At 39.0% G+C, this 27,761-nt stretch overlaps 1 protein-coding gene across 1 annotated transcript in view; it reads left to right on the top strand.

Annotated features, from left to right (window-relative positions):
* DCUN1D4 (defective in cullin neddylation 1 domain containing 4) overlaps positions 1 to 27,761 on the top strand; it is a 73,540-nt gene that overhangs the window by 27,873 nt on the left and 17,906 nt on the right. Inside the window, 4 exon segments of the mRNA XM_017540285.2 lie at positions 3,739 to 3,853; positions 7,152 to 7,243; positions 15,278 to 15,348; positions 20,468 to 20,559. Of these exon segments, the coding sequence (XP_017395774.1) occupies positions 3,739 to 3,853; positions 7,152 to 7,243; positions 15,278 to 15,348; positions 20,468 to 20,559 (370 nt within the window).

The raw sequence follows: 27,761 nt of genomic DNA, 5'->3' as shown, positions 1-27,761 counted from the left end.
AATAAAGTTGTTTTCCTCAGCATTAAAATGTTGCTTTTTTGGTAGCCTGAGTGGATTCCAGGGTAACTCTGCCTTGACCAGCTGTGCCATGTAATCCTCAGTCACTTTCCTTCCCTTCCCTGGGTCCAAGTTTACCTCATCCTCCTTGTGAGGCAGCTGTGCAAGAGTCAGCGAGTCAGTGCCTGAACTAGGATGGCTGCCGGGGCAGGTGGATAGACACAGTTTCTTTGTGAAAAATGGCCCCTTAACTGTCACTTGCTTATACTGATTATTAGAGTGGAGAGATGCTTAAAAAAAAAAAAAAGGTCATGCCTCTTAGGAGATAAAAGTTTTAATAAATGACAGAATCATTTGCCAAATCTGGGATGATTTGGGTCTCAGAGATGAGTAAGTTTTCCACAGACATAAGAAAAAATTATTTGTGAAACTTTTAATAGAAAGCATTTATCAATAAGAAGAAAAATAAGAGAAAGTTGAAAATGTTAATTTATGATTATATATTTACCAAAAACATGCTCATGTTGTTGACAAGTAGGATTCAGTTGAAACCAAATGTTGTACCAGTGTGTCTAGGAAGAAGCAGGTGGTAGAGGAGCTAATAAGTGAACTTTTATTGGTGAATGAATGTTGGGGTAGACATTATTTTAAACAGTGTTCCTCTTCTTATGGATTGAGGAGGTAAGTGCATATTCCTCTATGTCTGCACATGTGGAAGGGGAGAGGTTACTGCCAGACCACAAGCTAAGAACCAAACCATGATTGTTGTTGGAAGAAAGAAAATGTCTTTTCTTCCTGCATATACATCTAAGGAGGGAGAAGCCAGCCTTGAGGATCAGGACAGACTCTTCATTTCTGGGCAGTATAACAGGCTTTACAGCTGAGCAAGGCATACCTTTTCATCCTGCAAGCCCCACCCCAGGGCATTAATAGGTATGAATAAATCTTTGTTTTTGTATATTGGCAGTCTGCAGAAGCTTGGGTCACTGCAATTATTTGGACCTTTTAGTGGTGTTTGTGAATGGGGCAGCATTTTACAGAGAAGATGAATGGGGTGTATGGGGTGGTGGACTGCACTCTCCCTCTTTCTCTTCCAGTTCTCATTGCAGTTGTGGGGAGAGAGATATGGGGTTGCCTAGTGTCTTTGAAGAGCTCTCTACTCTCATCCTTGGAAGGACAGAGCTTGGTTGTGCCCCCAGGAATGGTGGCTGAGGGTCATCTGTTTAGACTTGAACTGGTTTTGTGCTGAAGGAGCAGGCAGGATCCTTGAGCCTGTGCACTGTCCAAGACAGGTCTGGTAAGCACCCTCATCTGGGCTAAAGTCCCAATTTATAATAGAAAAGGTGCTTTGGACTGGTATGTTCCTGAAGCATGTCATCTCAGGAATTTAGCACAGTGATAGAAGCCCAGATATGAACTGGGATTTGGGTTTTGGCTCTGATCATCGCTCTTAGCAGAGTTGTGACTTTTGGCTATTGACAGCTTTCTCTGCCTTCAGAGCAGGTGTCTGGAAAGAGCTGTCCACATTAACTGTGTCCACTTCCTCACCTCTCTGCACTTCCACCGATCCGTGGACAGTGTACTTTATTGCTAAATCTCATATGTGCCTTCACTCCTTACCTGAGTTGACCTCTGTGCTTCAGTTGAACACTCCCTTCTCAAAGCATGCTCTCCTTCTTTGGCTTCCAGGACATTACACTCTCCTGGGTTTCCGCCCTGCCTGGGTTTTTACCTTCTTTTTCCCAGGCTCTTGACACTCTCCAGGGCTCTGTCCTTAGTTTTCTGCTTCTCAGTTTTCCGCTTTTATGGCCTTGTAGAGGTGGCAGCAAATGGAGCCTGAGAGCTTGGGCTTTGCTGCTGGGCTGCTTGGTTCATACCTTGGCTTTACGTGCTGCTTTCCAGCTGTCACTTAATCTCTGTCTGCTTTGGTTTCCCTGTTTGTTAAAATATGAGACATGCTGCAAAATTGTGTCCTGAGAGTTAAGTGAATGCTGAAGGCCGCCATGAGCATAGTGCACATGCCTCGTTCTGTGGTGCTGCTAGGAACCGATTTCTTTATATCAGCAACACCTGAACACAGCACTTGGTGCCTAAGCACTTATTGAATGGATATTGTTTTCCTTCATAAAAATTCAGATAAATAGCTGTATAACAATTCTCATTCTTCAAATGGTGAATGAGAGACCCCAAGTAGGTTAGCGACTGATAGAACCACATAGGTGAAGAACTGGAGCTTACTCATTGACTGCAGATTATTCATTCCCCAGCACGCCTGTACGCTCTCCTGTCCTCGTTGCTCCCTGAGAGCCCTGGGCTGTTAACCAAGGGTTAGTGCAAGGAGGAAAGACATGGGGTTCAGAGTTCACCACTTCTCATTCCTGAGACCTCAGGAGGTCACTCGAATGCTTAAGCCTTAGTTTTCCCTGTCTGTTAAATAGAAATAATTATCTTTGCCCTGCCTGTCATTCATGGTTATTGCAGGAACCAAATGACATAATATATTTGAGGGCACTTGTACCAAGATGGGGTATTTTCATCATCTTATAGTTGTCTTGTAATTTATAATGGTTTAAGATGGCCTGAAGCAAGACTGCCTGAGTGTGAATCCTGGCTTTGCCATCTGCCTAACCCCCCCTCTGCCTCAGTTTTCTTATCTGCATAAGGCAATAATAGTTTTTTCTTCATGGGTTTGCTGTGAACATAAATGAATTAGTACATGCAAGTGTTAAGAACAAGGACTGGCTCACAGTAAGACCTCAATAAGTGTTCAGTGGTTATTATTATCTGTTATTACATTTTAATATCAGACAATTACCAAATGAAACTTATGTTTCCTGACTGAAAACCTTGACTGAACGGGGCAAAATCTTTAAGTGGCAGAAACAAACAAAATTGTTGTGGACATTTTGCTCAAGGTAATGTCAGACATCTGCCAAAAAACCCCCAAATCCTGTTTTTCTTTTTCTTTTTCTTTTTTTTTTGAGACGGAGTTTCGCTCTTGTTACCCAGGCTGGAGTGCAATGGCGCAATCTCGGCTCACCGCAACCTCCACCTCCTGGGTTCAGGCAATTCTCCTGCCTCAGCCTCCTGAGTAGTTGGGATTACAGGCACGCACCACCACGCCCAGCTAATTTTTTGTATTTTTAGTAGAGACGGGGTTTCACCATGTTGACTAGGATGGTCTTGATCTCTTGACCTCGTGATCCACCCGCCCCGGCCTCCCAAAGTGCTGGGATTACAGGCGTGAGCCACCGCGTCCGGCCCTCCTGTTTTTCTTTTTTTGTAATCAGATATCTTTTGAAGCTTAAGAGTATTGGGACTGATGTGCTTACATGTATTTTAGAGTCAGGGTTACATGTTGAGCTGACCTTGTTTCATGAAGTATGTACATGAGATAGCACTGCAGTTCGTTTTGAGGGAACATTGACGTACGAGAACAGAAAGATTAGATGATTTAGTATTTTTGGAGAATAAATTGAAATGATGATAACTTCTATTTCTGGTATGATTTGGGTTGGTGAAGTATTAACTTATTTGTGTCATTGCTAGGTTTATTTTTTGACCATAACATGTTTTTTCAATAAGGAACTAAAAGCCCGTGTTTTCTTTACGTAGCATTTATAGATAACATCTAAATTCTTTACAGTACAAGCTGGAAGTGTTTAATTTAGCAGTACTGTTCTTTGGAAGTGTTAGGATTTAGCATACCTTAATTTTGTGTTCTTTGAATTTGTTTTGTAGGAAGTCTGCGGTCTTGCAGTTCTTCAGACTGCTTTAATAAAGTGATGCCACCAAGGAAAAAGAGAAGACCTGCCTCTGGAGATGATTTATCTGCCAAGAAAAGTAGACATGATAGGTACGTTGTAGAGACAGTAGCTCAGAATCAGTTTCACGTATGTCGAAGATGCACATTTCTGCCTGATTTAGTGTGGGTCTTCTATGTGTGCAAATGCCAAGTGGAATATTGTTTGGGCTTTGCCAGCTGATTTTTCAAAGTGTAATTATTTAATCATGTTTATTTTGTATTTTAGTTTAAAAACAAATTAGGTGATTTGAATTCTTAGAAGTTAAAGTTTTATCTTAATCCATTGATCCTCCAAAACTGGTGCAGAGTTCATTTCTTTTTTTTTTTTTAAGCTTTGCTGTCTGTGCCTGCTGAGGACCACAGAATTGGTCCCTTTTTCTTTAGGCGGGTCTCACTCATTCACTTCAACCACAGAGCTGGAGAGATCTGCCTGTACTTAATGGTCTGTGGCTGCCCAGAATATCAGCCAAGCTGAGGTTTATTCTCAGATGGGTGAGAATTTGATAGAACTGTGAAAAACAAGACTCTTTAAACCACTTCTCTTTCATACAAGTGCACTTGTTAATTTTGGTAACTCCAGAGGCCTGTTAGATTCATTCATTTCAAACATCTTTATTGTTTCACCCTGAGTTTAGTAAGTAGTTTTTTTCTTCCTTTGTTTTAGAAACAGTGAATGAACATCATTGTCGAGTTTTTTCTACCTTTCTCCATCTTTCCCCATTCTGGCTTTGTGGGTTACATCATTAATGGGCCTGAATTTCCACATCTCTTAATCCAGGGAATTTAAATGAGATTTTTCTGTTTTCTTCTTGTTGTGATTCTTTGTATACTACAGCTCAGAGGAATAAGAAAGAAAGACTCTGAAAATGTAAAAATAATGTCGCTGTTTATATCTCAAATTAATAGAAACTATTATGTAAAATAAGATGGTAGTGATTTAGAAGATAATCACCAGCAGCCTCTAGGCCAGTGATTTCTGAGCTTTACAAAGGCAGGTTTCTTTGATAGTTTTTTGGTGGTATGGATATTATTATCAGAGAATTGTTTACCAATCACACAACGTTTTGTGTCTTTACAGCACTTAGTATTTTCTCACCATACTCTAATAAAATATAGTATGATAAAGCCAGATTAAAAACTGGCAGTGTAGTTGGAGTTTCTGAGTTTCATTCTTGGCCTTTCTTTTTTAAACAACTATATTTACATACCATAAAGTTCATTCATTTTAAGTGTACAGTTCAGTGATTTTTATTAAGTTAACTGAATTGTGCACACCATCACTACAAACCAGTTATAGAACATTTACATCATCCCAATAAGATCCCTAATGCCCATTCAGTCACTCCTAGCCCCAGACAATCACTAATCTACTCTCTGCAGATTTCCCTTTTATGGATATGGCCTTTGTGTCTTGCTTCTTTCACTAAGCATGATGTTTTTGAGATTCTTGCATGAAATAGCATATATCAATATATCATTTGTTTTATTTGCTGAATGGTATTCCATCGTATGGTCTTGGTTCTTTTTTTATTATTTTTAAATAATTCAAATATTATAGTGTCTCCAAGTTATTGGCCAGTTATAGACTTTGTGCTGAGAAAGGAATGCCTGGGCCCAGAATTAGGATGTATTTATTTGAACCCTTGGCTTCCAGTATCCACTTTTGTTTTCTGGTGGTATGGCTACCTTTTATAGAAGAAATACAAAACTGCTGTTTTGCAGTTTCAGTAACCTGACACCCTATTATAACCATGTTCTTTTTTTTGGTGTTAAAACTCAGAATCTAATCAGCGGTATATACTGATAATCAGGTGAGTGTCTAGGTCATGAATCAGTGTTCAATAAAATAGAATTCTACAGTTGAACCTTGAACAATACAAGTTTAAACTGCCTGAGTGTACTTATGTGGATTTATTTATCCCAGCCAAACAGGGATCGAAAATACGCTTTTGAGGGATGTGAAACTCCACCTGTATGGAGCCCTAACTTTTTGTATACATGGGTCCTACAGGGCTGACTGGGGGACTTGAGTATGTGCAGATCTGGGTATAGGTGGAGGTTGTGGAGCCAATCCCCTGCATATATGGGGAATTACTGAATATAATTTTCATATTCTTATATACTATGTAAATTAAAACTATAAATGCGTATATACACAACTAGGTAATTTATGTATGAATAAGGGATACAAAAATATACATACAAATTATCATTTTAAAGCTATTGCCTCCCCTTCCCTCTCTGTGCAGGGAGTATCACCTTCCTCAGCTCCTGGTTATCATGAAGTAAGTCATTTTTGTGGAAGGTCACAATTGCAACAGGAGGCTGCTGTAGTTCCTGATTCAGTTCTCCAGCTTATGCTGGGCTATCTATAAGACTAGAATTAGAAGAAAAAGGCAGAAACTGGATTCTCTATATTCCTCTCTCCTGAGGTTTCTAAGGTTATACTAATAAAGAAACCACCCAAGGGATATTGTCTTTGTCAGCCTTACATCAAAGTTTATCTTTTTCCTGGAAGCTTGGACATGATTTGATGTTTCTTTTTATTTGCTTAGTGTTCTCTTGAGTTGTCTAATATTGAGAGATTCTTCCTTAGACTGTGTTGTGTTCCCAGCCTAACTTCTAAGACACAGAAATCAGACATGAGTGGTAGGCTCATTAATTGCAGAAAACACCTTAGACATTTCTTGCCATATCTCACCTTCATTTTGTAGTTACTTCTGGCTGGCAAGGTAGAAAGAAGTATATCAAATACCCATTCTGTTCAGTTCTTACTGATTATTGTAATCAGAGAAAAACGTATTATGTGCTCACCATTTACTTTTATATTAGGAGTGACAGTGTTTAAACACTGTAGTTATAAAGCTGAAGCCTGTACATGCGGGAAATAAAATGTTTAAAATATACTTAAAATACTGGGCCAGGCATGGTGGCTCACTGTAATCCCAGCACTTTGGGAGGCCAAGGTGGGCCGATCATGAGGTAAAGAGATTGAGACTATCCTGGGCAACATGGTGAAACCCCATCCCTACTACAAAATACAAAAATTGGCTGGGCATGGTGGTATACGCCTGTAGTCTCAGCTACTTGGGAGGCTGAGGCAGGAGAAAAGCTTGAACCAAGGAGGCAGAGGTTGCAGTGAGCTGAGATTGCACCACTGCAGCCTGGGCGACAGAGTGAAACTCCTTCTCAAAACAAACAAACAAACAAAATATATATATACGCACAACACACACTTAAAATATTGATTGAATAGATGTCTGTTTTGGGTAAAAGAATATAAATTATCTGCTACTTAAAAGAACTCAGTTATCTTTAAATAACTTAAAACTGCTTTTTCAATTTCTAGCATGTATAGAAAATATGATTCAACTAGAATAAAGACTGAAGAAGAAGCCTTTTCAAGTAAAAGGTGCTTAGAATGGTTCTATGAATATGCAGGTAGGTATTCATTTGTATCATCTAAGACTGATTCTCCTTATTATAAGGAGTACCTTAGAGGTCATTAAAGAATTTATAAATGTGTACATTTCAAATTTGGGGGGTGTGTGTGTCCATTAGAGGGAGAGAGGGACATAGTTATAACAACTCACCAAATGTCCTATTTATAGTCAGTAGCTAAGCCAAAGAATTCAGAACACTAGAAGGGAACTGAAAAGATGAAATGACTTGGGAGAAATACTTTGGATTGCTAGGAAACCTATTTAGAATGCTGATAATGGGTGATTATTTGGTTTAAGCAGAGATGCTAAAATAAGTTTTGCTGCTTTGAACTCTTACTAGTGCAATGAAATTTCTTTGTATTAAGTGTTTCTATTTGGAAAGAAAGATCATTTGGCAGAAAATGTTTGGTCCCTTAAAATGTCTTAAATTTAGTCTGTTTTTTTGCAACTTAATATAATTGGTTGGGTAATACAATGTTGCAATCTGAGGCTTATTTGTTATTGTGGCTTTGTGTGGTGTAAAAAAGAAAAAGAAAAAAATTTTAGACAAGCTCAGACTGAAGGCTCTTTTACCTTTCTTCTTTCTCACCTTATTTCAGGCTTTTTTTTTTATAATTTAACCAACTTGGCTATTCCAGCAACCCTCAAACCAGTTTTCCTGTCATCACTCTCTTCTTCAGACACCTGCTATGTGCCCTTGTCTTATTTTTTAAAAACAAAGCTGAGCAGATCATACGTGCATTCCTTAATAACCACAACCACTGCCCCCACCCCAACCCTATCTCCTGGCCAAAAAATCCCTGCTACCTGGAGAATAAAAGACAATTAACTCTCTGTCCCTTTGTCTGGAATGATTTTCTCCCCTTTTCCACCTGACATGCTCTGTATATCTTTAAACCCTTAAGTAGCCTTTTCTGTACTCCCACAGGACAGTGTTTATAACTTGTTTCGGTTCTCTTTTATTGGTATCAAAAGGAGGAACTCTCCCTGTAGCCTCATGTGGCTATTTTTCTCCTATTCCCACCCAGCCCTTTTTCTGATGAGAGTCTTGGACCCTGTTGGCCACAGAGATTGGTCTAGGTGGCTGGCAGGTAACGCAGGCCAGGCCAGTCAGACAAATCTTCCAGGGGTTTTCAGATTGAAACTGGGAGAAGCATGTCTTTCTCTTCTGATGGAGGACTTGAAAGGTTACAGTTCTGATTCCTGTAGTTCTTTGGACTTTTGTGAGCTACCCCAGCATCTTTCTAATGAATTCTCTGTCATTCCGTTAATGAGTTTGATCTGGATTTTGTTCACAGGGAATGGACACTAGTGCAAACACATAGATGCTGTTAGCATTTGTCTGTTTTCATATTTACAGACAAATTAAACATGAATTTGTTTTAATTCATTGAACCTGAATCTCTTGGAAACCTTTTGAATTTCTAGTAAAAGTGATTGACAGTCAGACATGGTGACTCACATTGTAGTGCCAGCACTTTGGGAGGCTGAGGTGGGCAGATTGCCTGAGCTCAGGAGTTCGAGACCAGCCTGGGCAACACAGTGAAACCCTCTCTCTACTAAAATGCAAAAAATTAGCCAGGTGTGGTGGCATGTGCCTGTAATCCCAGCCACTCAGAGGCTGAGGCAGGAGAATCTCTTGAACCTGGGAGGCAGAGGTTGCAGTGAGGCAAGATTGTGCCATTGCACTCCAGCGTGGGCGACAGAGTAAGACTTTGTCTCCAAAAAGCAAAAACAAAAAGCAATTGACACTTTACTAGATATTCCGTAAATGGGTGCTGAATGAAGAGCATTTTTGTATTATCACTTTGATCATGAAGATAGCTTGCTTTCCTATATTGATTCAAATTTATTGTTATGAAAATATTTCATAAGAAGGAAATTTTAAAGAAAGAGCACCCTTAATCCCATCACCATAGGAAAGTTATTCTGATTTTTTGGTATACCTCTCTTTATAAGCAAACACAGACTTTTTCATAATATAAGCTGAGAAAATAGCAAGGTATGATTTTTCTTGTTTGCCTTTCCCTAACTGCAGAAAGGTGACATTTTGGACACAAGGATTAAGCTACATTGTTTAGGTTCCTTGGAATCCCTGCAAAGTCATTCATTTTAACTCATCCTTTCAAGGAATTTGTGTGGAGGTGACTATTCCTATTTTTAGCCTGCTGCCCTTTTTTCCCCTTGTGCTATACCTTATCCATTGGGAAAATACCTGGCATTAGGAATAACTGAAGGCCCCAATTGGCACATATTTTCATTTTGAATATCTCAACCATATGAACTGAAACTGTAGGTCAGTATTAGTCTAGAAAAATGAATCGTGAGAAGAACCAGTATGACTAACAGGTTGTGCTGTAGGATGAGTCTGTGGGAGCAGGCTGTGAGGCCACAGGCCCCCTGGATACCAGCACAAAGAGGACTTGTAAATGAATTTGAGATGTGTTCATTTTCCATAGAAGAGAGCAGGCTGGTTTGGGCTGAGGATAAATGCTGACTCCCTGCCTTTTAGTCTGGAGTAGAGTGGAGTGGAGGGGCAGCAGGGGCCTGGTGGTATAATTATTTTAGATGTATAGACCTTCAGTTCTTTCTAGAATTCTCAATTCCACTTTGCATCTTGCCCTCTGCCTTCCATGGCTCCTGAGGCCTGAGCCCAGCTCCTCCAAGTTTCTGTCTGGCCAGTTAACCCCAGTCCTTCTCTGCACATTCTAGGACACAGCTTTTCACTTTCTATAATCTCCAGCAGCTCAATTTCTGATTTCCAGCAATGTAATAAATAAACCCCCCTTCACTGGTGCTTTTCCTCCTGCTCTTTGTGGTTGTAGGATTACTCCCTTTTGCACTTTGGTACTTTAGCTCTCTGTGGCTTTAGAAAGGATCAGCCGGAAGGTTCAGGGAAAGTGTTTATTTAGACCTTGATCTGAACCAGGAGTCCCATTCTGTTTCATTAGAATGAAGACAACCAGTTTACATAATTTATCGAATAATTCCCACTTTTTGAAATGTATCTAAGAATAAGGAATTAAGCCAAATACACAGGTGCCAACATTGGTTTTACAGTTACAGCAAAGCTGACATACATGGGTCATAATAGTTCTATAAGCCCTGACTGTAGGCCCTTAGTCTATTTTGGATTAAGTTCTATAGCAGAATTGTTTTTTTGGTTTGCCAAAAAATAAGTCAGGCATGGACAGTTGCAAAAAATAATAAACTGATCTGATAGTGAAGAAAGAGACGTTAAAGAGACCATGTGGGCCCCATCTGCCTCCGTGATGTAGCATGCTATAATAATGGGGCCATCATGAAAAGGTCAAGTATCTTTAGTTAGGTACTCCTGCTTAAGATGGCGGGGAAAATGGAAGGACCAGTTCTTTTTGGATTATTGTCAGTATATCAGCCTTACCAGAGGTACCTCCAGTATCTTGTCACCTAAGGCATTTTATACCTTATTATTTTAGATTATAAGTTAAAAAAAAATTTTCTCAGACTTCACTTGTAACGCACTTTGTGTTAGCCAGTGGCGTATTTGTTAGTTTGCTTGACAGAGGTAATTACCTTAATTATACAGGTAAATTTAGTGTAAAATACAACTAGATTCCCAACAAGTCATGTGATTACAACTAGATTTAAATGTGCACATGGGAAAGATGAGAAGAAAAGTGTTAGGGCTGGGCACAGTGGCTCACACCTGTTATCCCAGCACTTTGGGAGGCTGAGGTAGGACCACTTGAGCTAAGGAATTTGAGACCAGCCTAGGCAATATAAGTGAGACCCCATCTCAAAAAAAAATAAAAATAAAAAATAAAAAATAAAGTGTTAGATGGCAGGGATATTGGTAGCATTTAAATAATGTTGATTGGCAAACTATATTTTAACGTATTTTGGATAAGGTATTACTTTTGACAGTCACGCCATTGCAAATTATACTCTAAAATCTTGCTTTTCTAAAGCACACAGACACATGTATATATAAGTAGTACAGCAACACTGTATAAAATTGGAAGAAAAAGAAAAGGCATGAATAACTTACATAACCACTGCAAAGTATATCTCAGCAGACCTTTGTTGAGGTCTGGGGTGCAGTCAGCAGAAGCGCTGTGCTCCTTTTCCCATGTGGCAAACAGGCAAACAAGTAGAGAAACATCATCTTTGTAGTGAAATAATATTGACAGAGAAGGCAGTAGCCAGGTTGGAGAATGCATAGCTAGGAGAGGAAGCCGGGGAACACCCAAGCCTCATGTGCAGAAGCATGGCAAATGCAGGCGGCTTGCTAGACTCAAGAATAAGTTGCACAGAAAGAGCTTTTTTAAATCAGGAAGAATAAAAAACAAGGAGAGAGGAATTTTAAAAGAATTGCGAAGTAGCTCTCCCCCCAGCTCTGTGCAACTACTTCTCAGCAAGTCATATCAGTAGATAGCAAAAAAAGTATCTGTTCCTAAAAACAACACCTCTTCACAAAATAGGAATAGGTGGATATTTTCTTATTAGAATAATTATTCTTTAATCTCACAGCCCAAATACTTGGCAGTAGTAGAATGATGAAAAGAACTTTGATTCATATAAACACACATACGTATACTTACAATGGAGTAACATAAAATGTATTAATATTAACTAACAAGAATGAAGTAGATGCATGGATACTATCACAAGAAAGATTACCAGACACAGTCAGTGAAAAAGGCAAGGTGTGCAATTACAGGCACCTCACAAACTCGTGTGCATAGACGAACAAATTTGAAAACTGCATTTTACTATGTATTTACCCATACATAGCAGAAAGGTCCAGGAGGATACATGTCTATCTGGTAAAGAAAGGGAGAAGGCAGCTTTCTTTTTTAACTGTTTATTTTACTCTGTATCTTCTCTACTTGAATATTCCATCATGTGAATGTATTGAGGGGTAGTGTGTCTAATACACACAAACCAAAGAGAGCTGGTAATATATTGTATGATAAAATGCTAAGTCAAGAATGAGATAAGAATGTCCACTCACTACTCTTATTTGCCATTGTTTGGAAGCTACTACCCACTGCTATTAGACAAGAGAAAGAGACAAGGAATGTAGATATTGGAAAGGAGGAGACGAAAACGATCATTGCAGATGAAATGGTTATTATTTTATACTTGGAAGGCCAAATAGAATTGCCTGGGCAAACTTAGAAACACTAAATAAATATGTATATATTCCATGCATATACAGCTCTATAGATGGCTTATTTGGGGTGGTGTTCTTAAAGAAGCTCTTTAATAAATAGTTGTCTCTGCAGATTAGGGAGGGTTTAGATGGGGAAAACTTTGCTTTTGGAACTTTTTAATTTTCAAATGAAACTTTGTATCATATTTATGTATTAATGTACCAAACTGAAACTTTTATTTGGTTTTCTTATAATCAAGATAAGAAATCAAGATGATAAAACTAGGAATATATAAATATATGTATTTATGTATATTTATATATAAAACTATATGTACATTTTTATGTAAATACAATAAATATATAACAATTTACATAAAAAGGGGATAAAATCCCAGAAAAAAAGGTACAGATTTGAATATATAAAGCAAAATATTGTATAACAAAGTAGGACATTTGTGATTGAAAGGAAAATAATGGCAAGGAGAAAAAAGTATTTGCTTTGGCCAGATTATGAGGAAGGGCCTGAATTTGAACTTTACGGGGAGCCAAGGATTCGAAGCAGAGAAGTGACATAAGACTTTCCAGCAGGAGCTCCAGGTGACTTTAACGTTCCTCCTTTGTTAAGAATAGCCACCTCATACTTTGACTCTGTAGGTGAAAGTCTTGTTACTTTGTATTGAAGTTACTCCTGTGCTTTGTCTCCCTTCATGGAGGGCAGGGACCATACCTTACTCATCTTTGCAACCCAGACAACTGCTGCAGTGCATAGCTCCACGATGTGTCTAATAAATGTTATTGGAGTGAAATGGATATGTACTAAGATGGTGTATTCTGCTGGACTTGGTGACTTGCTAGATTTAGAGGGTATGGGAGGATTGTAGAGCGATTCCTATATTCTGGTATTTAGCCATTCATTTATTCCTTCATTCAATATTTATTGGACCAACTACTCCATGCCAGATGGTATGCTGAGCTTGTAAGAATAAAAGAACTCTGGTTCTTGAGTTTGGAGCGAAAGATATGAGCTAGAACTTTGAATGGAGTGTGCTAAATATGTGAGAACCATTCCTAGCATTGTGAGGGGTCACAGGATTGCCTGACCCAGCCTCTGCAGGTGGGGAGATTGGGAGGACTGCCCCTTTGCTCTTAGTCTTAAAGTTTGAGTGAGTTAGCCATGGAACCTGGGGGAGGGTACAAGAAGGGGATGAGAGGAAGATAGGCAGAGACACAAATAGCAGTATGGTGCTGGATGTGTGGTAAGAGGTGGTACAGAGTGGAGCCACAGGTAAGTAGGTGTTTCTGGACCTTAATTTTCATTCATCCAGCAATACTAATTGATTCATTTATTTCTGAGAAACTTGTTTTGCAGTTAGAGAGATATGGGACTGAAGCGGGAAGAAAGGCACTAGATCATAGAGAACCTTTTTTGATAAGCCAAACACTTTGGATTTTATCTTTAGGCTCTGGGGAGCCATTGAAGGATTTTAAGGCATCGTGGGATTGTGTTTGATGCGGTCCCCTTCAGTGACTATGTGGAGGATGGGTCTGGGAAAACGACTCTGGAATTAGGAGATCATGAGGAGACTGCTGTAGTTGTCGAGAATAAAGCCTTGAAAGAGTGGGGTGCGGGAGAGGCGCAATTAAGGAATAATTAGAAGGTAAAATTGGTAGTACACTTGATAATTGATTGGATGTGGGAGAAAGGAGGAATATAAGATGATTCCCAGGTTTCTATTTCTGGGTGTGCCACCAGCTGGGACAGCATACAGGAGGCTAAGCAGGCTTGATATGAGGAGATGTCGGGCTCTGTTTTAGTAAGGTGGTGTTTGAAAATGTGAAATGCAGGAGGAGTAGATTTGAAGCAGAAGATGAGTGTAATTATGGCAGTTAAACAGGAGGTGGAGCAGCTAGTGATGAAGTGGCAGATAGTTCAAAAGTAAGGGGAAAGTGGTCTAGAAAGAGATTTGTGTTGGACCTGAGACCTTGAGTATTGCTGAAGTTTTCCAGGAAGAATGTATATAGCAGGCACTAGAAGAGGTTTAAGGATGAATCTTTGCACATCAAATTTAGCCATCTGGGAAAAGCAGAAGAATCCACAAAGAAGCCAAAAGAGGAGAGGAAGGAGGAAAGCCAGATGAGAGAGCGTGCTTCCAGAAGCCATGGGAAGAGACGGCTTTGTGAACAAAGAACTGCTTCAGATTTTCAGATATCACACAACTGTCAGATAAAACAAAGACTGAAATTGTCTGTTAGGTTTGACATTTGGGTGATTGTTGGAGACCTTGGCAAAAAGAATTTCAGTGGAGAGCTAGGAGAAGAAGAAGTCAAATTGCAATGCTTGCAAAGTGAAGGGGAGATAAATTAGAGATGGAATGTGTGGACACTTCCTTCGGGAAGAAACAGCTAATGTTAGACTGAAAAAGGAGGCCTTACTGACTTTATCAAGAACAGAGTAATTACTTGATTTTTTTTCTATGTAAAAGAAACATTTATGTTTTTTCTCATTTAATTTTATAGAGACTATTATGTGGTTCTTTGCTATGTTTCCAAAAATAATTTTATGTATTGAAATTATTACCCAAATAAGAGTAGAACATTAAGCTATTTTAAAGAGTAGGAATTGAACTCAGCCTTAACTTTAGACAAATAGTATATACCATATTCTAACCATTGAAAGACATGGTGATAAGTTGATTTAAATGATTGTACAAAGTAGAGTCCTTTAAAGATACAACTGAAATTCCAGAATATTTTTCAACTTATACTTGATTTTTTTTTTCCAAAAGGAGTTATGGCCTTTAAGTCTTACTTGATGACAGTGTAATTCTACTACAGTGGTAATAGTATAGTGTGCATGGTCAGATTTAATTTACATAAGATTGTATTTCGCAGGCACTGATGATGTTGTAGGCCCTGAAGGCATGGAGAAATTTTGTGAAGACATTGGTGTTGAACCAGAAAATGTGAGTCTAACTTACTGAGTTGAGTGAATCAGTTGGTTATTTTTCTTACTTAAATCTTCTTTAGTAAATAAAGAAATAATTAAGAAGTAATGGTATGTTTGTTTTTATGAGGCAATCTAAGAAATAAGTTCCAATTCTAGTTTGATTTATAAGCAGATTTTCCTTTCTTGTAAGTGATATGGTGTAACTACAGTTATTTTTTCTCTCAGTTAATTTCTTGTGTGTAAAAAGTACAGTAATTAAGCTAGACGCTTCAAAACTGATGTGGGCACATGTGCCTACAATGGTGGATCAGCTGGGGGCCACATGGTACTACTCTGTGTACCTTCGTGCCCCTCCGTGGTTGTCAGCCTAATGTAGAGTCAGTCTAGGACTTATAAGTATTTATCATGATTTTGAGTAGATCGTAGTAATCAAGACGTTTTCACAGATCTTTTACTTCCAGTTGAATTTAGCTCAGAAAGTGATTGCTTTTTATAATATAAAAGCCCTAAGTATTTTTTAAAATTAAAGGGATTTTCATAGCCTGATTATCTTTGCCTAATTCTTAGCATGTTATTGTTGAATATTTTTTCTGTTCCCACATCACCTCTCGTATACTAAAATGAAAAATTATGCTTATATACTTGCCCTGCCTCATTAGCTATGCAGTTTAATATTACATTAGCTTCAGTTTAACAAATATGTCCAAGATCCTAAATGAATTTATGATCTGGAAGAGCTCTCAAGAGATCATTCCCTTCATTCAAGCTGTTTCCAAGACATCTAGTGCCCAGGCATGTATGTCATGCTTTTATTTTATTTTTATTTTTATTTTTTTTTTGAGACGGAGTTTCGCTCTTATTACCCAGGCTGGAGTGCAATGGCGCGATCTCGGCTCACCGCAACCTCCGCCTCCTGGGTTCAGGCAATTCTCCTGCCTCAGCCTCCTGAGTCGCTGGGATTACAGGCACGCACCACCATGCCCAGCTAATTTTTTGTAGTTTTTTTAGTAGAGACGGGGTTTCACCATGTTGACCAGGACGGTCTCGATCTCTTGACCTCGTGATCCACCCGCCTCGGCCTCCCAAAGTGCTGGGATTACAGGCTTGAGCCACCGCGCCCGGCCCCTTATATGTCATGCTTTTAAAGAAAACTAGCAAGATTCATATCATTAAAGGTTTTTTTTTTTTTTGCCCTTACCATTTCTGTGTTTCTATCATCTACCTCGTCCCCAGCAATGCTTTAAATTTTCTAAAGAGTCTTTCGAATGTCTTTCACTTATTACATGGATATATATATATCTTTTAATGTATTCCAGTTCAGGTATTTCAATAAATTACTCAACTTGAAGGTTTGGGAAACACCTAGGTCAATAGTATTTTGCCATAGACTAGGCCATAGACACAAAAAAAAGCCATTTCATTGACTTTAAGAAGGAAGTTTTCTATGGGAGCCAGGCCAAGCTTGACGGTGTGTTTTCTGAACAGTGTAGTGAGAGGGCTGAGAGAGAGCTGGGCTTGAGAGGGGCTCTGGAGGTTCCACACAGAGTATGGTAGTCTGCATATGACAGAGGAGTGTCAGGAGGGCCCGGGCTTGCAGTTAGAGGCTGAGAAGATTGGGAGACAAAGGGCTTGCTGGTATGTGAGGGATTACCTGAGCATTTAGTCTCAGAGGCAGAAAAGCCTGTCCAGGATGGGAGAGCACTGATGTTGATTCTAACTGAAAAGAAAGGGAGGCACAGCTCTTTAAGTTTCCTCACCCCTCAATACCAGTACTCAATAAAAGATAGCTATTATTGTCATTCCTTTTTGGCAGTTATGAGTCCTTTAGAACTGTATTTCTGGCCGGGCATAGTGGCTCATGCCTGTAATCCCAGCACTTTGGGAGGCAGAGGCAGGCAGATCACCTGAGGTCAGGAGTTGGAGACCAGCCTGGCCCCTATGGCAAAACTCCGTCTCTACTAAAAATACAAAAATTAGCCAAGTGTAGCCACTCAAGAGGCTGAGGCAGGAGAATTGCTTGAACCCAGGAGGTGGAGGTTGCAATGAGCTGAGCCAAGATCGTGCCACTGCACTCCAGCCTGGGTGATAGAGCAAGACTGTCTCCAAAAAAAAAACAGAACTCCATTTCTGTAGGAATAGAAGTAGCCTCAAAATTTAGAATCATACTGAAGACTAAAAGACCAAATCAGAATATTATCCAAGTATTTAGGCTGGAGGTGGTGGGTCACACTTATAATCCCAGCACTTTGGGAGGCCGAGGCAGGTGGGTGGATCACATGAGGTCAGGAGTTCAAGACCAGCCTGGCCAACATGGTGAAATCACATCTCTACTAAAAATACAAAAATTAGCTGGGCATGGTGATGTGTGCCTGTTACACCAGCTACTGGGGAGGCTGAGGCAGAAGAATTGCTTGAACACAGGAGGCGGAGGTTGCAGTGAGCTGAGATTGCACTACTGCCTGGGCAACAGAGTAAGACACTGTCTCAAAAAAAAAAAAAAAAAAAAAAAAGAACATTATCCAAGTATTTATACTGCATGTACTTCAATTCTGAACTGCCACCATAGAAGTTGTATTGTTTTATATCATCACTAGGAAAGAAAAAATGTTGCTAAATGAACTGACATGCTATCAATTATGGATGCATTCCCATTTCAGAGACATTAACATTTGAAAAACAAGTGGTGAAATATGATGTTTTCAAGCCTTGTCTGCATTGATGGGCAAGCACCTTTAAAGTATTTTAAACTATCACTTTGCCTGATATTTATAGCTTATGAAATTAAGCAAGCTTATAAAATTCAAGTCTACTTTCATTTACCAAGATAACAGCAAAATTCTTTAAGTACTTAGCTTCCTTATTAGTTAACTTATGTGTCTCTTGTAAACTTTCCCATTATGAGTATCTGTTTTGGCTGTTTAGCCATATTTCATTCATACTTGTTTGTGTGTGTGTGTTTGTGTGTGTGTGTGTGTGTTCTTGCACCCTCACCATTTTTTTAAACTTAACAAGTGTTTATGTGGAATTTTAAAATATTTTTAGTAGAGAGTGGAATAGAGATGGTTTGAGAATATACCTAGTTTGCATTAGAAAATGTGAGTTAGTTCACCTAGGTAAATTGATATACAAGAGTCAGAATTCCAAGAAACCTGAAGGATGGGGAGAAAATCCACTAATGTGTGAATAATTTGAGTAATTGTAACCCCATGTTTTTGAGAAATTCTTAGTAGCCCCTTGGTCTCTTAAGTCACTGCTTTCTAACCTATTTAACAATCATATTTTAGCCTTTAAGCAGTAGTTACTAATCAATCCTAGTAATCTACCTAGTAATCTAAATTTTTTTAATCTAAAAAAACCTGATGACTTTCAAAAATTGATAGGTACTAATTTATTTGGTGAAAGATCCTAAAAATTTAGTAGATTCTCAGTGATACTAATTTCCAATGAGGAAAACCATAAAGTTAGCATCAAGAGAAAGCTTTTCCTTACTCCTCTGAATGTAAATTAGATAAAGTTCTAGAGATTTTTAGCCTACAAACTAGCTTATTGGCAGACAGATTAAAAAGAAGAGCTTCTGAATCTCCTAACTACTCTTGTTCTGGAGTGTTTAATGTACATGCTGGCTCTCGGGGGCTTAGAAATCATTAAAAATGATTTCTTGCCTCATGTTTTATGTTTTTAGATCATCCTAGTTCCTTTCACCACAGCCATTATGTGACCCAGTTGGGCACAGGGATGGTGGTTTAATGGTTTTGGATGGTTCTTTCAGTAGCTGAAATGAAGCCTTAGGTTCTATGTAAAGAAATCAAGGTAACTGGAGAAATCCTAGTCCCTGGAGAAACATGTATCTCTCTACCCTTTGCCTTTTTCTGTTTCAACAGAGAGAGAGAGAGCCCATCAACAGTGTATACCTGGTACCCAGTTTAGGACTTGGGTGTTCTTTACCTATGAATGACTCTCCAGAGATAACCAGCTCCGTGGAGTGGCAGGCAGGATGATCCTAAGAAGGCCCTGTCCCTCTTCTTTACCTTTTTAGGAATGACATTCTTTTTTAGTTACTTCTCACTCTTAGGATCTTCGAGGTAGATGAGAAGGAAGACTTCCTCCTCTTGTCCCAATCTTGCATGGCCTCAGCCCTGTAGCGTTCCAGATAGCTTAAAAAGCTGGGTGCACTTTTGACATGTCATTTTGTCTTCACAGCTTCAGGTATTTATTAAAACTCACCATCAGTTCTCTGTGCTATATTTTCTCTAAAATAGCTAAGTGAAAAAGTGGTAAGCAGTGGCATAAACCAGAGTTGTCACAGTTTCTGAAGGCTGCATAGTTTCAGAAGTTTCCCAAAAGCACAGGTGGCACTGGGGGCCTGTCCCTCCTTTACAAGTGATGGGACCATGCCATGGACCCTACGCCCATTCCAGGCATAGTGCTGTCTTAAAGTGGAATGTGGCGCTACTTTAAAATAATTTTCTTCCATTGTATATAGTGAATTCACAAATATTAATTTATGTGTGCTACAACTCCACTGCATGTCTCCTCTTGTACACCTTGTTCTGCTTTAATACACTGTTCTACACCTTGCTGTTTCATTTAATACATCTTGGAGATTATTCTATATTTGTCCAGCTAATTCTACTTTATTCATCTTAGTGGTATAGTATTCCTTTATATAGAATGTATTTAGCAAAGAAGTATTTAACCAGTTCCTTATTAATGGACATGTGTGGTTGTTTTCAGTCTTTAACTGCAACAAATTGTACTGCAGTAAATACTGTTGAATATTCATTTTTGTGTCATTTACAGGTAGAGCTATAAGATAACTTTCCATAGGTGGAACTGCCGAGTCAATAACTGATTTTACATTTGATATTGTCCTCTGGAGAGGGTGATCACCCTATACCTCTAGTATCATGCATCAGGAGAGTACATACTTTTCCAAACTCTTGTCAGGAGACTTTATTGTCAAACTTTTTAAATGTTTGCCAAACTAGAACTCATTTTTGAAGTTAACTCTGCTCATATTTCAGTGACTATGAACAGAAGCATTTGAGAAAACATTAATGTATTAATGACTGAGATTGATTTGTCTATTCTTTTAAAATTTGTCTATTTTTAAATTGTCTATTTTTTTTTAACAGGTAGTTATGCTTGTCCTGGCTTGGAAATTGGATGCACAAAACATGGGCTATTTTACTCTACAGGAGTGGTTAAAGGGAATGACTTCTCTCCAGTAAGTCGTAGGCTGTACTAGTGGGGTCCCTGCCCTTCCCAGGTGGTTACCTCCTTCCTGGGATTTCAGGTGGTCTGGCCAAGCTTCCTCAGTGGCCAAAGATGTAAAGACTAAGACCCATTTTGAGGACTATTCTGGGCGAGTTTTTAAAGTGTCTATATGTGTATGTGGAGAGAGAAAGAGTGTTGCTATTCTTGTAGAGCACCTCTCTCCAGGATAAATGGATCAATGTTTTCTCATAGAAGCAAGCCACCTGTGTAATTTAAGATTTTTTAAATAGCCACGTGTAAAAGTAGAAACAGGTAAAATCAGTTTTAATCTATTGTATTAACCTCAAATAATCCAGTATATTTTCATTTCAACACGTAATCAGTGTTTTTAAGAAATCGATGAGATATTTTAACGTTCTTTTTTCTCATGGTAAGTCGCCAAAATCTGGGGTGTATTTTATGGTCTGTCTCCATTTGTATTAGCCACATTTCAAGCACTGAGTAGTCACATGTGCCCAGTGGCTATTGAGTTGGACAGTGCAGGTTTAGAGCTTAAAAGGCAAAGACTTACTGACACCTCGTTTACAGTTAGTGAGAAAAAGTTGAGTAACGTGTTACTTGCAAGTTAAAATATTTGATATCTATGTATTCTGATTTTAACTTTGGGCAAAATTAAAACTTCATTATTCCAGTGATTTAAAAAATTAATAAATATTTGATTTGCGTAACCTGGCCCAGGATAAGAAAAATCAATGGTTGTATGTATTTGCTTTGCGCATGCGATATGTGTGTGCATGCCTGTGCCTGCGTGTTGTTTGCTGAGTTTCATTCAAGAAAACAAATTGTTATTCTATATTATGCCTTGAAAGATGCAGTTGAAGTGTATGACTAAATGTTTCAAATGGCATTGAAGATGCTAATTCTTGACAGTAATTTTAATCTAAAGTAATTGGGATGGCTTATCTTTTTCTTTTCACTTTAGAAATAATAGATCTTGATTTTTGCTGGATTAAAATTGGAGTTGAAATGGTTTATTTAAATAATTTGGAATTTGTCCACTTTTAATATCACTGTCCATTTGTTATTGTTAAGAATGCTTTAATTGCATTGTGCTTTAGTAGTTTATGAAGACTTTCACTGTTCTCCCATTTGAATGCCTCACAGCTACTTTGTGAGGAAGAAAGATCAGACTTTATCCTGAACATTTTACAAATGAGGAAACTGAGGCATAGAGGGGATCGGTGATGTGTGAATGTGGCGGAGATGGGAAGAACACTTAAGACTTGTGATTCTTAAATCACATTCTTCCTTCTAACAATATTATCTGATGACAAACGAGTTTTAGGTAAAAGCCAAACCATCCTTTTACAAATGTACTTTTCTGTCAGTGTGCTCAAAATTTTAGAGTTAAATTCTCTGAAATCTCTTAAAACGTGTTTGTCCTTTTGGGGGAACATCTTATGATTTTAATCTTGTTTGACTCTTTGTTATTTTTCTCACTTTTCTTCATTGCTTTCTTTTTCTTTTTTGAGACAGAGTATCCCTCAGTTGCCCAGGCTGGAGTGCAGTGGCGTGATCTTGGCTCACTGCAACCTTTGCCTCCCGGGTTCAAGTGATTCTTGTGCCTCAGCCTCCCAAGTAGCTGGGATTACAGGTGGACACCACCACACCTGGCTGATTTTTGCATTTTTAGTAGAGATGGGGTTTCACCATGTTGGCTAGGCTCGAACTCCTGGCCTCAAGTGATCTGCCTATCTCAGCTCCCAAAGTGTTGGAATTACAGGTGTAAGCCACCATGCCTGGTCTTCATTGCTGACTAGAGCATCTGATGGCTGCTTTTTAAAGTGTCCTTGTGATGATGAATGCATGGCCATATCAGGATTTTATTTCAAGCCTTCAGAGGAGGTACCATTAACATTTTCAGACTTATTTTTATTTGTCTTAAGAAGGTATGAGACCCATTTTTGTATAGTACTAAGATATTTACAAAAGAATGTCCTTCTACAAAAGAATATTACCTGATACCAGACCTTGCCCATGTATTTTGAGAGCCGTATCTCCTGGGAAGTGAGAAGCAGTTTCCTGGAAGAGGTCTGCATCCACGTTCTGAATCCAGAGTACTCCTTCAGGCTCTTTGTTGGGAACCTTGCTTGCCACTTTGTATGATGCAGGTGGTGGCAGGTGGGGTTCTCAAGGTGATTGCCACTTATCTTTGCAATTCAGGGTTTAGTGACAAGCCTGATCCACTGTAAAGGCATGGAGGAACCTGCTTGCTTTTCGTGATATGAAACTCTTGAGGTTGGTATCCTCATCAGTGAGGTGGAGAGAATTATTCAGAATAACTTTTAAGGTTCTTTGTAGTTCAAAAATAGTCCAACTTCAAATTTAAGAACCTCTGCCTGCCCTCCCATCCTGACTTTCCGATTAGTCATTTGTTCAGCAACAGTTTGAATGACAGTGATGTGCCACATGTAGTATTCCAGGCCCTGGGGAATCTAAAACCATGAATAAGATAAAGTCCATTAAGAGCAGGGGCGTATAAACAATATTCAGGCAAAAGAGCCCAAAAAAGTGAGGTCACTTCTCTTTATGCAAGTAAATTAACTAAATAAGCGTTGTATTTGTGAGGTGTGTGCACCTAGTGCGTAAGAAAACCCAGAGAGTAATCATTTATATGCTCTAAAGGCAGAAAGTAGTCTATCTTTTAAACTATTTTGTCTTCTATTTTGGATTTCTTTTGCTCATTTTAATTTTATTAAACCTATCTAATGAAATAGTTTGATCTCAAACTGGAATTAACAAATGTAGAACAAAATCTGTAGTGATATATATTCATATATATCTTAGGCCATTTAGGCAGCTATAACAGAATGCTTTAGACTGGGTGGCTTTTAAACAACAGAATTTTATTTCTCTGGAGGCCGAGAAGTTCAAGACTAAGGTGCCATAAATTTGGTGCCTGGTGAGAGCCTGCTTTTTGGTCCATAGATGGTACCTTCTAGCTGGGTCCTCACATGTTGGAAAGGATGAACAAACTCCCTTGGGCCTCTTAACTAATCTCATTCATGAGGATTCTGCCCCCAGGATGTAATAATCTGACAAAAGCACCTCTTTCTGATACCATCACCTTGGGGGTGAGGATTTCAAGGATTTCAACCTACAAATTTAGGGGGGATATAACATTCAGACCATTCATTATAGTCGATTAAATATTTGGTTAAAATGCTGTAAAAAAAAAAAAAGTTACTGTACAGTGGGAGTGTGGTAGAAAGCCCATGGACTGTGGAATCAGAGTTTTTAATCATCTCTGTCATTTCCTAGGTGTCTGTGGTAGCATCCTCAAACTAGAGTGGCGCAGTATGGCTTATGGCTTATGCTTGGGCTCTCAAAAATTAGTCTCCCTGATGCTCTCCAGAGGAATTGTGTGCTCTGCTTCCCTAGGGCATGTGAGCCTGGAACAGGAGTTGGGTAGTATGAGAGTTTGGACTTAGGCCATCAGCTGGTAGACAACATTAATCCTTGCACTCTCGAGATCCTTGCACTCCCCTGCCAGAGGACACAGCTCCTGTTTTGAGCTGATGAATTAAGCTAATCATGGTTCTTAAACTTAAAAAAAAAAAAAAAGTGAGAATTATAATTAACTACATACAATTGCTGATAGACTGGAAAAATACCTTTGGGATGACCAAGTGAAGGAGCAGAGGGCTTTTCCTGAGTAATAGGGGAAAGCTACCTCTGATTTTATAGCCATTGATGATTCTTGTATTGATTTCTGTCACTTATGAATCTGTTACAGCAGCAAACTCAAAAAGAAATGATCTTACATTGTGTGTATTTTTTTGTTTTGGGAATGGTGTTCCTTAGAAGTGTGGCACTGTCACTGTGACTTCTACAAGTTTTATTGTGCATGGTAAACAAAAACATATGGGAAAACTTGAGTTGAAGATGTGGCTGCTTTCTAAAGTGTCTCAGGTTGTTGGCTTACATATCCCAAGCCAGGCTCTGTTAGAACCGAGTTCTCTAAGATGTGCTTGTTGAGTGGCCACTAGATGGCAACCTGTGGTTCTGGACAGGGTGACTCAGCGGCCTGTTTCACTAGTAGGGACTAGTCCAGAGGCTTTGTGGGGTCAAGAACCCCTTTAAAACAGATTAAACTCTATATTGGCAATATTAGCTCCAACCCCAGGTTCTTAATGGGTATGTAAGTTAGAAACATTCCTTGTGCAATTTATGTTTAAAGCACGAGAACTGTTCATTTCCTGCATTTCAGACAGGATCTCTGAGCATCTTTGAAACATAGCGACATCTTTTTGCCAGGGTGTTGGGCTGGCTCCCAGGCATGCCGCAGAACTTCACGTTTCTTCTGGTGCTCTGCCTGGAGACTCACAGCTACTTTATTTTCTTTTAGCTATGGGGTAGTTATCTAAATGAGTGCTTTCTGCCCTTGAATCTGTTAAAACAAACAACTGCTCTTCTTCTTGGACAGGACTAAACTGCCAGCCAAATCTGTGGCTTTGGTCCTTGATCCTCTTTCCAGTGAAGAGCAGGGACCTGGATCTTATGTTTTTGGGTCACCTAGTTTCCCTCCTCTTTGACCCTCCTCCATTATTATTATTAATATTATATTATTATATATATGCCATTAAAAAAAATCTAACCCTGTAGTAGAGCACCCAGTATAAAGTTAGCCCTGCCTCCCAGACTTCTGTTGACTGCTTTCTTGTGTATCTTTCTAGTCTCTGTAATCCGTTCGCTGGGGTTCTGGCACTAGATCTCTAACTGGTTCTTAGTATCTCTTTTCCTTCCTCAAATTCTTCTCCATGGAGAGCAAGAGTGAGCTTCTCAAGATGTAGACCTGATCATGGTCTTTCTCATAGTGGCAGGTGGCCTCCATTGTTCCTAGGATATAATTTTAAAAACCCTCACTGTGGACCACAAAAGGCCTTTATGAGCCCGTCCCTGTGTCTGTCTCAGCATCATCTTATACCTCTTTCCCTCTTCCTCTGTCCACTCCAGCCACAGTGGCTTTCTTTTAGTCTGTTGGACTTGATACTCCCATCTGCTTCTGGACCTTTGCATATGCTGTTCCTAATATACAGAGAGCCTTTCCCACCTCTCCAAAATATCTAGTTCCTGCTTATCTTTCAGTTCTCAGCTTATGTGTTACACTCTTAAAGAGGTCTTTTCCAACTTCTAAAATAGTCTAATTTTAATCTTTTGTATTTTCCACATTAGGAAGAAATAAAGGTCATTCTAAGTTGTTCTGTTTCATAGAAATTAAACATTTAGTCCAATTATGGGCTTTTAGATAGTTTATCAACAAAGAGATCATAAGGACTTACTTGTAGTTAGGTACAAAGAAGGAGCTTTTACAGGCGTGTTGCCACAAAATAGATTAGTGTGGTCTATTATGAACCATTTTAGTTCATACAGTATACAAAATAATATATTGATAATTCTTGGCATGTATATTACCTGTACTTAATAGGTTAAAGCTCTGTAGAGAAACACAATACATGTTCAGCACTGAAAATCTTTAATATTGCTGGTGAAAATGGTGATTTGATTATCATTTTTAAGGGTTAGATATTGCAAACAGAAAATGAGTTTGTAAAAATAACCAGTAAGCCTGCTTCCCTCTGAAAAGCAAACACTGTATCACTTACCGGTAAAAATAGGTTATTATCACCAAGACTCCCTGGAGAAATGGTTGATTTCAAGTCTGGCATAGGACAAGAACAGGGTGAGCTGGAACATCTTGTGCCAGAACTCAAGGAAGTGCTCAGAAACTGGTAGGGATATGTCAGAAGGAAACTAGAGCCAGCTTTAGGGGCTACTGCCCAAATGGGGAAAGTTTGTACAATCAAAAAGAATAATGACAGTAACAGATTATAACACACCAAATTAAAAGCAAAAAAATCTTAAGTCAAGAAAGTAAGAAGATCATTTGTGGAGCGCTTCTTTATAGAAGAATTACCGCCAATAAATATAGAAGGAATGATAGGATTAGAAAATCACCATCTTGGATCTTCAGATGTTACTGACTCAGGCTGATACCACTAGTGGATGCTATAACCATTGTGTGTTGTCAGGAGCATGTCCTCCTAGTGGGGTCTTTCAAGATCATTCCCTCGTGGCCACAGAACTTACACTGGGAGAGGCATAGAAAATGAAAAGATTTATTTTATTCTCAGGTCCCAGAGAGGGAGGCATGGCATGCCACACAGGTTGTTAAATGGGAGAAGCTCCCAGGGAGTGGGTTCTGCTAAGCAGGCGGGGAACTGAGAGAGAGTGAGGATCCATTGGGCATGTGCCTTCCCTGAATGTCAGATTGGTGTGTGTGGATGTCACTCAGTCATACTCAAGGGAGGGCAAGAAGGGGACCTTGTGGCAGGAGCCAGCGTTACTGCAGGTGAACCTGGTCTCCTGGTAGGATGTTCATTGCCTGTTTGTGGGGATATTGAGGCAGGAGGAAAATAGGAAGTTTCAAAAATGTACAATACACATTTGAGTGAAAGTAAGTATCTCAAGGTATTATCCCATGGATATTTACTATTTAAAAGAGGAGGAATTGGTTTAAATGGAAAAAATGGTGGACACCACCATAACCATAGGAATCCACTTAATATCACCAATATTAACAGATAGACATGATGAACCTCCTCCTGGGGTGTGCTGGGAAGGACACACATCTTGTCAGAGTGTTGAATCTAAATATAATAATGGGGAAATTATCTGACAGATTGACATTCTGAAAAAACAAGTGGTCTAGTCTCCAAAAATGACATTGTCAAGAAAGAAAAAGTCAGGGCAATCTTCTAGAGACTAAGGAGATAAGACAGCTAAACAGTGCATGATCCTTGATTGGATCCTGACTGAAAGCAGCTGTAAAGGAAATTGGGGAATAATTGGGAAATCTGCATGTGGATTGTATATTAGCTAAGAATACAGTAGTAAGACTGATGATAGTGTTGAAGTGTTTAGGGATGAAGTTTCATTATGTTTACAACTTTTAAGTGGTATAGAAAAAAAGTATATGTTACAAGGGAGAGTGAAAAAATATTAAAAAAATGTTCATTGCTGGGTCAAGGGGATGGTATGTGGGTGCTTATTTACCATTTGAACTTTTCTGTATATTTAAACTTTTTTTTAAGTGTAGAAAAAATAGGTTATGGATATGTTGCAACTTCAGGGTTTTGTTCTTTCCTTTGG

This window comes from Cebus imitator, unplaced genomic scaffold (genome assembly GCF_001604975.1).
Source record: "Cebus imitator isolate Cc_AM_T3 unplaced genomic scaffold, Cebus_imitator-1.0 Scaffold124, whole genome shotgun sequence".
Taxonomy (NCBI): Eukaryota; Metazoa; Chordata; class Mammalia; order Primates; family Cebidae; genus Cebus; species Cebus imitator.
The sequence above is the reverse complement of the archived record's forward strand: the minus strand, read 5'-3'. Positions and strand labels throughout refer to the sequence as shown.